This window comes from Hipposideros armiger, unplaced genomic scaffold, assembly GCF_001890085.2.
Source record: "Hipposideros armiger isolate ML-2016 unplaced genomic scaffold, ASM189008v1 scaffold_284, whole genome shotgun sequence".
Lineage (NCBI taxonomy): Eukaryota > Metazoa > Chordata > Mammalia > Chiroptera > Hipposideridae > Hipposideros > Hipposideros armiger.
Window position 1 is genome coordinate 227,981 of NW_017731634.1, and position 12,874 is coordinate 240,854.

Consider the following 12,874-nt stretch of genomic DNA (forward strand, 5'->3'; position numbering starts at 1 on the left):
GCCGCACCGGAGCCTGGGGTTCGAGCTTTGAGTGCTTAACCCCGAGGTGGGTGGGTGCTGGACAAGACGGCACTGGGTTCCGGGGCCCTGCCCGCTGCCTGATGAAGGGCCTGTCTTTGGGGCTTTCTCTCTGGGACTGAGGGGCAGGGTCTGGTGGGTGGGTGTGCAGGCTCTGATGCTGGGACTGGTGCCACCTGGGCTCACGCCCCTGGAACGTGGGTGTGGGCGGTCTCGTACATGGCTACAAGTTAATTATGCGCCCGTGTAATGCGGAGGCCTCATCCAGAAGGTGGCAGATGGGGCAGGACACACCAGGCAGAGCAGTAAGCGACCCACGAGCTGCCAGGGGGTAAAGAAGGGTGGCAGAACCCAGGCTGAGCCAAGCGGGCCACCCCGTTCCTGCCCCCAACAGAGGGCTTCCTCGAAGGAAGGGCTGTGGATGGCCACTGACCACACGTGGTGTGAGGCTCTTGGGATCTAGAAACCAAACCAGTCTGAGGGCAGTAATTACAAACCCCGTGAAGCCAGCCCTGAAACCAGCGGGCTGGTCCGGAGGCTGGCGCGGAGGGAGCTGGCGGGCTTGGCCCTCTGTTGACAGGCTTGTCCCCCTGCTGGCCAGCCTGCCACAGCACGGCCCCTTAGCTGACCAGCTTGGGCTGGCCGATGTGCCAGGCTTGGGGGCCAGAGCCTTGCCAGCAGAGCCACCCTCGAGTTCAGCCATCCACATCGCCACCTGTTGCCTCCTCTATGGCATCGGGTGCACCTGACACTGGGCTCCAGCCCACATCCATGCCCAGGCCTCAGGTGCTGCCACCTGCACCCCCAAGAGCGGAGAAGCACTGGCATCGGCAGAGCGGGCCCCCCACTCTGTAGGACGCTTGTTTTCTAGATGTCCAGCCTCCTGTTCCAGTGAGGCCCCATTCCCTTGACCAGCTGGGTGCTTCACACCTGAGGCTCATGACTAGGGCTCTTGCTGGCCGAAGGTGGAGCTACAGCCCAGCTCTGCTAGAACCCGCGGTCCCCTGGCTGGAGCCCACTGTCCTGGAATTTGCAAACTGGGGCGTGAGGGTGGATTAGCCAGCTCAGGCGGCGGTAACAACAGACTAGTCAATAAACAACAGACGTTTATTTCTCACCGTCCTGGACGCTGGAAGCCCCGGATCGAGGTGCCGGCTGGCCAGCTCAGCCCTGCTGAGAGCTCCTCCTGGCGGCCCCTCTCGCGTCGGAGAGGGAGGCAGAAACAGAGAGAGCTCATGTCTCTTCTTAAAGGGACACAAATCCTATGGGGTCAGGGCCCCACCTTTACGACTTCATTTAACCTTAATTCTAATGAAAGCCCTACCTCCAAATATCGGCACACTGGGGTTAAGTTTAGGGGGCATAAGCCTTCAGCCCATTAGGGACTGTGGAGCCCCCTAATCTCCCATCTTCTGGTGGGCTCTCAACTGGGGCAAGGGTCACTGGGACATGGGTGACCCGTGGGGCCCAGAAGCTCCACCACCAGCTCTGGCACCGGTCACCCGGCAGCTGGCCCTTTCCTGAGCGGCACAGCCCGGCGCCTGGGAAACCCTGCCTGGTCGAGCTTTCTGGGAATTTGGGCACACGCACGAGATGGCACTGGCGCGGCTCCCACCTGTGCACAGCTTGGGAGCGCCTGGGATGTTAGAACACGTGTAGCAGAGCAACGAGTGGTGGGCTCGGGAGGCTGCGGGGGTGACGGGGCCTGGAGCCCTTCCCCCGGCGCCAGCTGTCCGTGACCCCTCCCCTGGCGGGCTCTGGGGGGCCCGTTTCGGGGGCTCTGCCCGTCTGGAGGGGCTTTCCAGTCCTGCCACGGCTCACGGGGTCCTCCTCTCAGCCGCGGTGCCTGCCCAGCCGGCCCCCTGCCCTGAGCTCCCAGCCCCTGTCCCTGGGAGCCTGCCTGCCCTGCCAGGGAGCACTGCTGGTTCCTATTACGAGTCCTCAGCAGGGCTGGTGTTGTGAACACAGACGGCGCCCCGGGGGTGGGGCTGGCCCGGGCCATGCTGGGAAAGCCCGGCAGTGGTGGAGGTGGCACAGCAGGCCTGTCTCAGGTGAGGCAGGCGGGGCCTTGGGCATCAGGCCCGACGCGGGGTGGGTGGGTGGGGAGGACTCCCAGAGGCTGGGGAGGACGTGACATGGCGGCCGTCCTGCTTGCCTCAGTCCTGCCCAGGCCTTGTCTCTGCTGCTCCTCCCTGACATGGGCCAGTGCCAGGTATGGCCAGGAGACAAAGCCTTCACTGCCACCCCTGGGTGTCATCCCCCCAACCCAGGGCTGGCTTGGCCCCAGGAGGGGACCCTCAGCGCAGGCCCCCCACCGCTCCCTTACGAGGGGAACAGGAGAGCATGGTGAGTGCTGTTTGGCTTTCCTGCTTCTGGAAGACAGTGTGGGCCCAGCCTCCTGAGAGGTCTGAGGCCACGCGTGCTCCGTGTCCGGACGCCACGGCTGTGCCCAGCTCCACTGGCCCCAGCCCCTGCTCTTCTGCTCTGGTGCCCGCATGCAAGATGACCAGTGGCCTCCCAAACGCACCCCGAGGCCAGCAGCCCCCAGAGCCTGTGATGACAGCACAGGTGGCACGCCGGGTGAAGCCCTGCTCCCTGGCAGTTCCTGTGTTTTAATCATGGGACTCAGGTTTGCCCCAGAGCATGGGGCTGACAGTTTCCTGACCACAAGGCGACCACCAGAGACTTGATGGGGCTGCCAGGGGCTCAGTGCCCAACCTGGGCACCCAGGCTCGCTCAGCACCTCCTCCCAGGACACGGCCCCGCCCACCCACTCAGTACACGGGCACCCACTCGGCCAGCCTGACCTGGCAGAGCCTTGCCCTGTAGACACCTCAGTGTGAAGCCTGGGCCACTGTCGTCCTGGGACTGGGACGCGGGTCCCTGGCCCTCTGGCCTCACCCAGTGCTGTCCCCGTGGCCTCTGGTTGGAGTGGGGATTGTGTGAGGTCAGGTGTGGGGTGGTGCCCAGTCTGGGATGGGCAGGAACTGGGGGCCAGGCCTGCGGGCCACGGTGGCTGTCCACAGCAGCCCCACGCCTGCCCCTCTGCCCTGGCCTGCAGACCAAGATAGTGGAATGTCTGGGCCCCACCACCCCTTGCTGGCCCGCTCCCCTCCTCCAGGGAGCCTCCCAGCCTGCTCAGCCTCTGCATCCTGGACACCCTGGTTCTCAGGGGGGTTTTACATTCTGTGCTGGGTGGCCCAGAGCGGCTGTCTGTTCTGCAGCGCCTATACGTCCAGTCCTGGGGCAGGCTGGGCAGAGGATCCAGAGATGGACTTGGGTCCTGCATCCCCTGTGTGCGGCTTGAGAAGCAAAGCCAGGCGTGGGAACACTACAGGAACATTGTCACCCTTTGGAGCCCCTACTTCTGGGATGGAGCTGGAAAGGAGGAGGGGCCCCGAGTGGCCCTGAGGGCCCTGGACGGTCCTGCAGGAGCTGGTCACGGGCCACCCTCTGTTCCATGGAGCCTCTCGGTTGTGCCGTCCTCGTGGGTTGATCTGGGCCCCTCTCCATGTCCCCAGCCATCAACTCCTGTGCCATGGGCAATGGTGGCTGCCAGCACGACTGTGTCCAGCTCACGGTGACCCAGCACCGGTGCCAGTGCCGGCCTGAGTTCCAGCTCCAGGAGGACGGCAAGCGCTGTGTCCGTGAGTGTGCGCCGGCCCTCAGGAGGGGGTGCTGGGCTGGGACCCCCGATGGGCCGCCATGCTCCACGCACCCACACACCTGCCCGGGAGTGCAGTAGCCTGAGCCTAGTGCAGGGGCAGAGGCAGCCAACACCTCCCTGCTTGGCTGCTGGGGCTGGAAAGGGACCTCAGGGGAGGTGGGGCCCCCTTGGCTGCTGAGGGGCAGTGGGCATCACTCGGCTCCTGGCGGGCGTCAGGGAGGAAGCTCTTAGGCTGTGCTCTGGGGTCACACATCTGTGGGGACAGGACGCTCAGGACGGGCATCCTGCGTGGTCCTTGGCTCTGAGACCCAGCCTGGGCTCGGCGGGGGACGTGGGACCCAGGTGCCAGCCCTTGGTGGAGGAGGCAGGCCAGGCCCCATCTGGCACCTTGCCCTTGGGCCTCGGGCTGCCTGTCAAGGAAGGAGGGGGTTTTGCTGATGAAGGTGGAGCAGGCTCCAGGGTCCCCCTGAGATATGAAGATGAAGGGCGGGGTGGAGCAGGTGCTGAGACGTGCCCCCCACCCCCAGCCTGGCCTCATAGGTCCCTGGCCAGGAGTGAGTACGGTGGGCCCGAGGGCCCAGGCCAGCAGTGGGTGCAGTGGCACGGGGTCACGGGGCTGGGGGAGCTCCCGGGCACCTTGGTTCCAACAAGGAGAAGAGTCTGGGGAGGAACAGGCCAGCACCTGCTGTGTTCTTGGGGGTGTCACCAGGGCTCCCACGTCTGGGAGGAGGGAGACCCACTGCTCTGCCTGTCAGACTGGACACAGAGGGAGGGGTGAGAGCGCCAGGTGGGGCCTCACAAGAGGCACTGGGCCAGGTACCCCGACTCTGCCAGAGTCCCCTACCTCCCACCCTAACCTCTTCCCCTTCGGTCCCGTGCCTGCAGGGAGAAACCCGTGTGCAGACCGGAACGGTGGCTGCATGCACACGTGCCAGGCGCTCCGGGGCCTCGCCCACTGCGAGTGCCACGCAGGATACCGGCTGGCCGCGGACCGCAAGGCCTGCGAAGGCAAGACGCCCTTCCCATGCTCCGGTCGCGCCCCATGGTCAGCGGAGGAGGGGCCCGGGTCCCGCTGGGCTGGCGTCCCTGCATCTGCTGCTCCCGGCCTTGTGGGAGCAGGGCTGGCCTGGGGTGGCCCACGCTCACCTGGGCTGCTGGGGGCCTGGGGCCGGGGAGGAGGGGCAGGGACACACGCAAGGGCTGCTTCCAAGCAGAGCCTCATTTCTGCAGCAGCAAGCGGGAGACTTCAGCTGTGTTTTACTTTTAAATATTTCTGGTAGCACCTAAGCAAGACCTGCTTGTTAGGGAAACAGAAGCGATAAGGAAGAGGAAAGGGAGGAAGCATCACCCTGAGCCCGGGGGACACCGCGCGCGCTGTCTCTGCGGGTGTTGGCGCACGTGGTCAGTCACCCAGATCCCAGCGGGGGTGCTTCCGAGACCGGCTCCCATGTCCCAGGCTGCAGGGGCCTCCGCCGGGCGCTGGGCCGGGTGGGCTAGTCACCCCCTCAGGACTTTCAGGTGCCCCCACTCCTCCCTGTCACATGCGGCTCTGCAGGAGGGGTCCGTGTGTGTGCGCCCTGCCAGATGGCCGTCGGGGACAGGCTGCAGGTGCGGAAGCCCTGTGGCTCCGCGCGTCACCAACCCAGGAACCCTTTCCAATGTCACTCTGGAAGCAGGCGGCTTGGCAGGCACAGCAGGACACAGGGCCGAGTGTCGGCTTCTTCATCCCAAGGAATCGGGGGGGGGGGTGACAAAGCTGTGGCTGGGGACACAGCCCTGGGTCCTGATGCCAGTGCTGATAACAGCACGCCAGTGTCAGCTGTGGGGCATTTTCTCCCTCTGGTCCCAGAGGCAGGAGTGGAAAGGCCCCTCCTGGGCCAGGCCCTGGACAGGGGGCTTGGTGAGATTGGAGAGGGCACAGGGAAAGGACGGCGGCTCAGAGAGGCGGAGCCCGTTGCCCAGCGCTGCGGGTGGGCCTGAGTGCAGGCCTGGGGCTCCAGGGCCGACTTCAGCTGTGCCTTCCTTGCTCACTGGAAGCTTGTTGATGAAAATGCCGACGCCGGAGGGGCTGGCCCTGGTCCTGGAGCCACAGGATGGGGGGGCGGGAGAAGACATGGGGTGGCCCCTCTCCCGGCACCGGGGGCCTGAGCCCTGACCCCCACGGGGTCCCCTCCACGCTAAGGCGCCGCCCCTGGGGGTGCATCTCCCAGGCCAGCGGCCCAGAGCCCTCCCTCTTGACCTCTCCCATCTAGACGTGGACGAATGTGCCACGGGGCTGGCCCAGTGTGCCCACAGCTGCCTCAACACTCGCGGGTCCTTTAAGTGTGTGTGCCACACAGGCTACGAACTGGGGGCCGACAGCCGGCAGTGCTACAGTGAGTGGGCAGTGGGCAGTGGGCATGGGCACCGTGGGGCGTGGAGGTGCCTGCGGTCCACAGCGTGGCTCCCTGGCCCCCGCAGGCTGCCTGCTTGCTTTGGCTGAGGGCCAGGGCTTCCTTGTCAGTCAAGGGCAGTGATGGGTGTGGGTGAGCCCTGGCTCAGGAGCCCCCTGCTGCCTGTTTGCCAGCAGAGTGGGCCTGGGGGCCCCAGGCTGGCTGCTGGGTGGGGGAGGACACGCTAAGTGGGGGGTGTCACCCCAGACCCTGTCCCACGTCCCTGGTGGCGGGTCTCGTCTCAGGGATTGAGATGGAGATTGTGAACAGCTGCGAGGCCAACAATGGCGGCTGCTCCCACAGCTGCAGCCACAGCAGCGGGGGGCCCCTGTGCTCCTGCCCCGGAGGCTACGAGCTGGACGAGGACCAGAAGACGTGTGTCGGTGCGAGCCGGCTCCTTCCAGACGCCCCACGCCCCAAACCCGGGGCTCACGGCTGCAGACTGGTTTGATGCCATGACACGGAAGCTTCCTCCTGTCACACCCAACACTCTCTGCCCCAGGCCGGGGGGGGGGCCCTGGGGGCAGGCAGCACAGTGACCCCCTGAGTACTCCCCAGCCCAATGGCCCCATCAGTGCCCCCTCCTCCAGCTCAGCTCAGTCGGGTAAATGCCCTGCGTGCTGTGGTGTGTGGGGGTCCTCCCCTCACAGGGAAACCCTGCCTCCAAGGTGGGCTCCCCACCCCCACCTCCAGGCTGGCCCTCACAGCAGGTGGGGTGGCTCTGGGGCTGTAACATGTGTCCTGTGGGTGTCTGTGTATGCAGGACCAGGAACAAATGTGGGTGCCTGTGGATGGTGTGTGGGTGTGCGTGGGCTGTGTGGGTGGGCGTGGGCTGGGTGCCAGCGGGCTGCTGTGTGTGCCCTCAGACATTGACGACTGTGCCGACTCACCATGCTGCCAGCAGGTCTGCACCAACAGCCCTGGCGGGTACGAGTGCAGCTGCTACGCCGGCTACCAGCTCAGCCATGATGGGTGCGGGTGTGAGGGTGAGCGGGGGCAGCGGGGGAGTGGGGCCACCCTAAGGAAAGGCACGGGCGCTCTGGCCCTGCCCTGTGCTCTGGGTGTTGGCTGAGCCCCTGCCGTCCGAAGGGCCGTACGGATCTGCCCACTTGCCCTCCGGCCTGTGGTCTCTCACAGGACAGGGCTGGCACCCCTGGCTGCTCCCAGCCGGGCCTCCGTTGGGCAGTGCATCCACTGTCACTCTGATCCTGGGGACGGGAGGATGGCTGCGGCAGGGGCGTCACCCAGTAGGCATGGCCGCTGGGCCTCAGTCCAGCAGATGGATCTGGGCAGGAGGGGCCTCCCGAGCCCCCGAGCCCTGGAGGACAGGCCCCAGCAGCCCCCGGTTTGCCCACAGACGTGGACGAGTGTGCGTCCAGCCGAGGCGGCTGTGAGCACCACTGCATCAACCTGGTCGGCTCCTTCCAGTGTTCCTGTGAGGTTGGCTTCCGGCTGGACGAGGACCGCAGGGGCTGCACCTGTGAGTCTCCGCCTGTCACCAGCTGGACTCCTTCCCGGAGTGCCGTGCCTCCTGTCTTCTTGGCACCCAGCTTCCTGGATGGCTGGACCTCACGTTAGCCCTGCCTCCTGCTGGGGGACAGGCCAGGGCAGCAGGGTGGGGGAAGGGCCTGGTCAGATAGGCGTTCCCCAGGGCACAGTGTCACTCAGGTTTCGGGTCGTCCAGCTTCGGGTCTGCCCAGGTGAGAGAAGGGACATCATCCCCAGGACTGAAGACAGCGTCCAGAGGGGCAGAGAGCTCTCCTGCCCCCTACCTCCCCTCCATGTCCGAGGTCCCTAGAGCCAGGGTGGGAGCTGGGCTGGAGCTGGGATAGATGTGGCACAGGTCAGTCCCCAGGGCCCAGAGCCTTGTCTGTCCTGAGATGTAGGGTCAGGAGAGCAGCTGGGGCCCCCACCCCCCACACTCCACCCAAGACCAGGGAAAGGAGGGCATTGAGAGACTGTAGGTGGGGGCCCTGGGGTGGGGCTCAGGCCCTGAGCTGGGACAGGGGAGGCACCCCGAGGTGGACAGCAGGGGCTAAGGGGCCTTTGTGTGCCGCCCAGCCCTGGAGGTGGCCGAGGTGGACCTGGATGGCCAGCTGCCCTTCGTGCGGCCCCTCCCACACGTCTCGGTGCTGCGGGACCAGCTGCCCCACCTCTTCCAGGATGACTACATGGGCGCCGAGGAGGAGGAGGAGGCAGAGGCCCGGGGCGAACACACGCTGGCGGAGAAGTTTGGTGAGAGCCAGTGCCAGCCCGGGCTGCTGCTCCGAGGGAGGCCGCCGGTGTCCCCTCGGGCCGCCCTTCGGTTTTGGGCTTGAGGAAGGACCCCTGCAATGGCCTCGCCTGACTGAGGCTGAGCGTCCAGCCTCATGCGCAAGTTTGCACAGCGCGTCCGGGGCTGGACCGGGCCCCAGGCTCCCCGGCTAGGGCCCCTCCAGACCCCGGCATCTGGCTTCCACCTCCCGCCTTGCCCACTGGGGGCTTTCATGGGCAGAGGACGTCCCTTGTGCCACCTTCTCAGGCCTAAGGGCCAGAGCCGATGCCCATGCACTGGAGCTGGGCGGGTCTGAGGCCCCTCTCCTGTCTGCCCCCAGTCTGCCTGGATGACTCCTTCGGCCCAGACTGCAGCCTGACCTGTGATGACTGCAGGAATGGAGGGGCCTGCCTCCCGGGCCTGGACGGCTGCGACTGCCCCGAGGGCTGGACCGGGCTTGTCTGCAACGAGAGTGAGGCTGCTGTGCCAGGGATTGGGGAGTGGGACGGGGGCAGGGGCCTGAGAGCCCCAGGACCTGCGGACAGCCCATTCAGTTTGCTCCTCACCAGCCTTGGGCAGGGGCGTCCACGTGGATTTATCCGTTCACTCACTCACTCACTCGTTCCCTTATTCATTCAGTGTCTACCTCTGCCTGCTCTGTGCCAGGCACTGATCTAGGTGCTGGGAGGCCCTGGGAAGTAACCAGGTCAGTTGTCTGCCCCTCACAGATGTCGCAGTTGACAGGGGTCCAGTGACAAGCCAGCAGCTGAGACAGTGAAGGGTGTCTGACGAAGGGGAGCTGGTGGGTGGACCAGCCATGCGTGTCCCAGTGGGAGCAGTGGCTTCCCCAGGCCCCACAGCACGCTGGTAGCTAGCGTACATTTGAAAACTGCTCTCCCGGCCCCTGTCCAGAGCCTGTGCCACTCCCTGTCCAATGACCCCGGACCAGGGATGGCCCTGGCACTTTGGTCTCAGGGCTGTAGTGACTGTCTCTGAGGGTCCGCCTGTTGAAAATCCTGGGAGGGGAAGGTGGATGGGCTGGAGTTCAGGGGGAGAGGATGTGGCGATCGGTGAGTGATGTCTGTCCTGCGTGTGGGCGGCGACCTGGGGTATGAGTGCCACGCGTGTTGCTCTGGGCAGCTGCTTTTGAACTGGGCGTCTCAGTGCCCCTGGAGGGGCTTCTGGGCCCAGAGTCCTTCTGTGGCCGGTGAGCTACTGCTTCCCTGTCACCCCTGCAGCTTGTCCTCCGGACACCTTCGGGAAGAACTGCAGCTCGTCCTGCAGCTGTCAGAACGGTGGGGCCTGCGACCCCGTGACGGGGGCCTGCCGCTGCCCTCCAGGCGTCAGTGGAGCCCACTGTGAGGATGGTGAGTGCAGTCCCTCTGTGCCTCTGGGACTGTCCCTGGGGTGGATGGGAGTGGGAGGCACCACCTCTGAGCTCCCCCCCCCGGCTTTTTCCTAGTGGCCTTCCTTCCACGGGAGTGGGGAAAGCAACACGGATAAGGCCCTTTATTAAGAAAGACATTGATTTTTCATTGTTTGCTAGTTTTCTTGGGGCCTAACTGATAGCAGATAGTGAGGACTTGACAGAAGACTAGCACTTTGGAATGGGTTCCCCTGATAGGTAGTGAGCTCCTCGTTCCTGGAAGCATTCAAGTAGAGCTATCTGGCAGCCAGGTGGGATTTGCTGAACGGATCACCCTGGACCCGTAGCTGCACTTCCTTTCTAACTCGGAAGTCGCAACGTTTCTGGAGGAATTGGAGAGTCCACATAGACAGTTTTCTCAGGCGACTAATGCTTCATCTTTAAGTCTTCAGACCTTCAAAATTCTGCCCCTCTCGCTGGAGAAGTAGCTAATGTATGGAGAGCTTCCTGCCCTGGCCAGCGGAGGCTAGCAATCCCTGCGCCCTGTCCGCAGTGCCTCGGAGTGGCCCATGAGGTCCGAGGGGCCGGTTTCAAAGTCCTGGGCAGCTGTCAGGGCTCTCCTCCTCCTCCCTCTGCTCAGTCTTCTTTCTTCCCTTCCGACCTGACATTTCTGCTCTGCTGAGGGCTGAGCTATCCACTGCCTGTTAGAAGCTGCCTGTGTGACGGGCCCTGAGTGGACCCCAAGGACTCCAGGCAGGTAAAGGGTCTGCTTTTCAGCGCTTCTGCTTGTGGTGTCATGTGGCTTCCCAGAGACGTGGGTTTCAGTTGGGGTCCTGCGGGTAAAGTGCGCAGGTGAGCGTGCGGTCAGTCCTAAGAGACGCCTGGCAGGCCGGTTTTCAGGCGGGAGGGCTCCTCGACCGCTGAGTTCATTCCCTGGACTCCAGGCGTCACTGGGCTGCGGCCCCGCCAGGCTCCGCTCCGTGTTCCCACCTCCAGCCTCCCTCTCCTTTCTCTTCTAAGGACGCTTGTTGGATTTAGGCCAGCTTAGGTAACCCACGGTCCCCCCTGGAGATGCTGGGGATTAGGACATGGACAGATCTCAGGGTCACCGTCCAGCCCCCCAGGGCCCCATTCAGAGGCAGGATCAGGGCGGGCGAAGCACTTCGGGGAGGAAAGCGGAGCCCTTTCCTCGCTCTGAACCCTGAGCTGGAGCCCGGGATCCTGGCCAGCTGGGGCTGTGTGTCCTTCCCTCGTTGAGGTCCAGAGGTCAGGCTCGGGGCCATCGAGGGACAGAAGTCAGGATGCTGTAGATGTGGGTCAGATACGGGAGGTGGGGGTGAGGTCCTTGTGCGTATCCCACGTGTGTGCTGAGCAACGTGCTTGGCCTGTCACGCTGGCCACCGACCAGGCCACAGACCGTGGAGAGGACAGGCCAGCCAGGGCAGTCGGCCACGTCCATGGGGTTCATCTCATGCCTGCCCTGACCTTGTGGTGCTCTCACCCACCTCCCGGCTCCTTCCCTGTCTGGGATGCTGGGTCCTCAGGCTGCTGGAGGGCCCGAAGCCCTCTGGCCATGCCCCAGTGGTCCAGGCCACTCCTGGCTCCTGGCTGGGCGCTGGGGTCCCCCGGAGCATCTCGGGCATGGGGGCTGTGTCTGGGTGGGCGCTGATGAGGCCCCACCTTCTCCCAGGCTGCCCCAAGGGTTTCTACGGCAAACAGTGCCTCAAGAAGTGTAACTGTGCCAACCAGGGCCGCTGCCACCGCCTCTATGGGGCCTGCCTCTGTGACCCAGGTCTCTACGGCCGCTACTGCCGCCTGGGTGAGTCCCGCTGCCCACCGGCTGCCCCAGGGCTGAGGGTCTGAGCACTCGTGCTGTGCCTTACGGCCCCCAGTCTGGCTTGGGTTTGACTGTTCACCATTGGCAGATGAGGACACGGGGGTCAGTGAGGTCCCCTGGCTGGGATGTGGGGTCCTTTCTAGGTCTGTGTTCTCAAGGCCACACCCTCCGGACTGCCTGCTTCCAGGGCGTCTGGGTGGGTGGGCCCTAGCCCAGATCTGGGAGGTGGCAGGCCTCTCGGAAGCCCCTGGGGCACAGTGCTCATCTTGGCTTTTGGAGCTTCCGGGAGGCAAGGTTGAGTCCTGAGCCCCCAGTGGGGTCACCATTCCCTGGTCCGGGGAGGGCAAGGAAGGGCGACTGGATGAGGGCTTCGTCCCAGCAGCTCTTTACATGATCTGTAAAAGGACTGTTCAGAGGAGCGAACACTGGGACTCCAAGACCTTCCTCGCTGGAAGGGGGTGACCCAGGGCAAACTTGAACTTCACTGAGACCCCGTTTCTTGTCTATAAAACGGGCACAGTGGCCCGGTCCTCTGGGACACCAGTGGCTGGGGCAGATAGTGCCAGCTCTGTGCTGGGTCCCGGGACTGGGGAGGGACTGGTGCACACAGGCGGCGGGCCCCTCACGGTTCTGTGGGTGCAGCCTGCCCGCCGTGGGCCTTCGGGCCGGGCTGCTCTGAGGAGTGCAGGTGTGAGCAGCGGAACACGCAGGCGTGCGACAGCCGGGACGGCAGCTGTCTCTGCAAGGCGGGCTTCAGGGGCAAGCGGTGCCAGGACGGTGAGTGCAGGGGTGTGGGGGGCGCCCTTGGGGCCGGCTGAGCCCTGCAGGCCCCTTTCTCCTTGCCCCCTGCAGAGTGTGAGCCTGGCTTTTTCGGGCCGGGGTGTCGGCAGGCATGTGTCTGTCCTCCGGGCTTGGACTGTGACCCCGTCAGTGGCGAGTGTGGGAAGCAGTGTCCTGCTGGCTACCGGGGGAAGGATTGTGACCAAGGTAAGTGGCTGGCCCCTGGTGGCTGGGTGGGGTGCGGGCCATCGGGCCCGAGCTGGGCTCTGGGCACCAGAAGTCCTGTGAGTGGAGGCTGAGTCAGCCCTGCACCTGCCTGGCGCGGGTTGCCACCTTTACCTGACGTGTCCCTGTCCTCGTCGTGTTGGCCTTCCTGTCCCTGTGCCCCTGTGAGCGCTGCTAGTGTGTGTGGCCAGGGCCTGGCCCAGAAAATGGTCGATGCCACTCCAAAAATCGTTCCCTCGCTCACTCATTCATTCCCCTGGAATATATTGAGCGTGCATCGCGCTGGAGCTGGGGT

At 64.9% G+C, this 12,874-nt stretch overlaps 1 protein-coding gene across 1 annotated transcript in view; it reads left to right on the plus strand.

Moving 5' to 3' along the window:
• Nucleotides 1-12,874, plus strand: part of MEGF6 (multiple EGF like domains 6) — a 97,928-nt gene that overhangs the window by 72,887 nt on the left and 12,167 nt on the right. Inside the window, exons 6-17 of the mRNA XM_019658434.1 lie at nucleotides 3,540-3,665; nucleotides 4,571-4,693; nucleotides 5,938-6,060; nucleotides 6,363-6,500; nucleotides 6,984-7,103; nucleotides 7,475-7,597; nucleotides 8,179-8,352; nucleotides 8,712-8,843; nucleotides 9,610-9,738; nucleotides 11,428-11,556; nucleotides 12,217-12,351; nucleotides 12,427-12,561. Coding sequence (XP_019513979.1) covers nucleotides 3,540-3,665; nucleotides 4,571-4,693; nucleotides 5,938-6,060; nucleotides 6,363-6,500; nucleotides 6,984-7,103; nucleotides 7,475-7,597; nucleotides 8,179-8,352; nucleotides 8,712-8,843; nucleotides 9,610-9,738; nucleotides 11,428-11,556; nucleotides 12,217-12,351; nucleotides 12,427-12,561 — 1,587 coding nt within the window. The remainder of the gene's footprint in view (nucleotides 1-3,539; nucleotides 3,666-4,570; nucleotides 4,694-5,937; nucleotides 6,061-6,362; nucleotides 6,501-6,983; nucleotides 7,104-7,474; nucleotides 7,598-8,178; nucleotides 8,353-8,711; nucleotides 8,844-9,609; nucleotides 9,739-11,427; nucleotides 11,557-12,216; nucleotides 12,352-12,426; nucleotides 12,562-12,874) is intronic.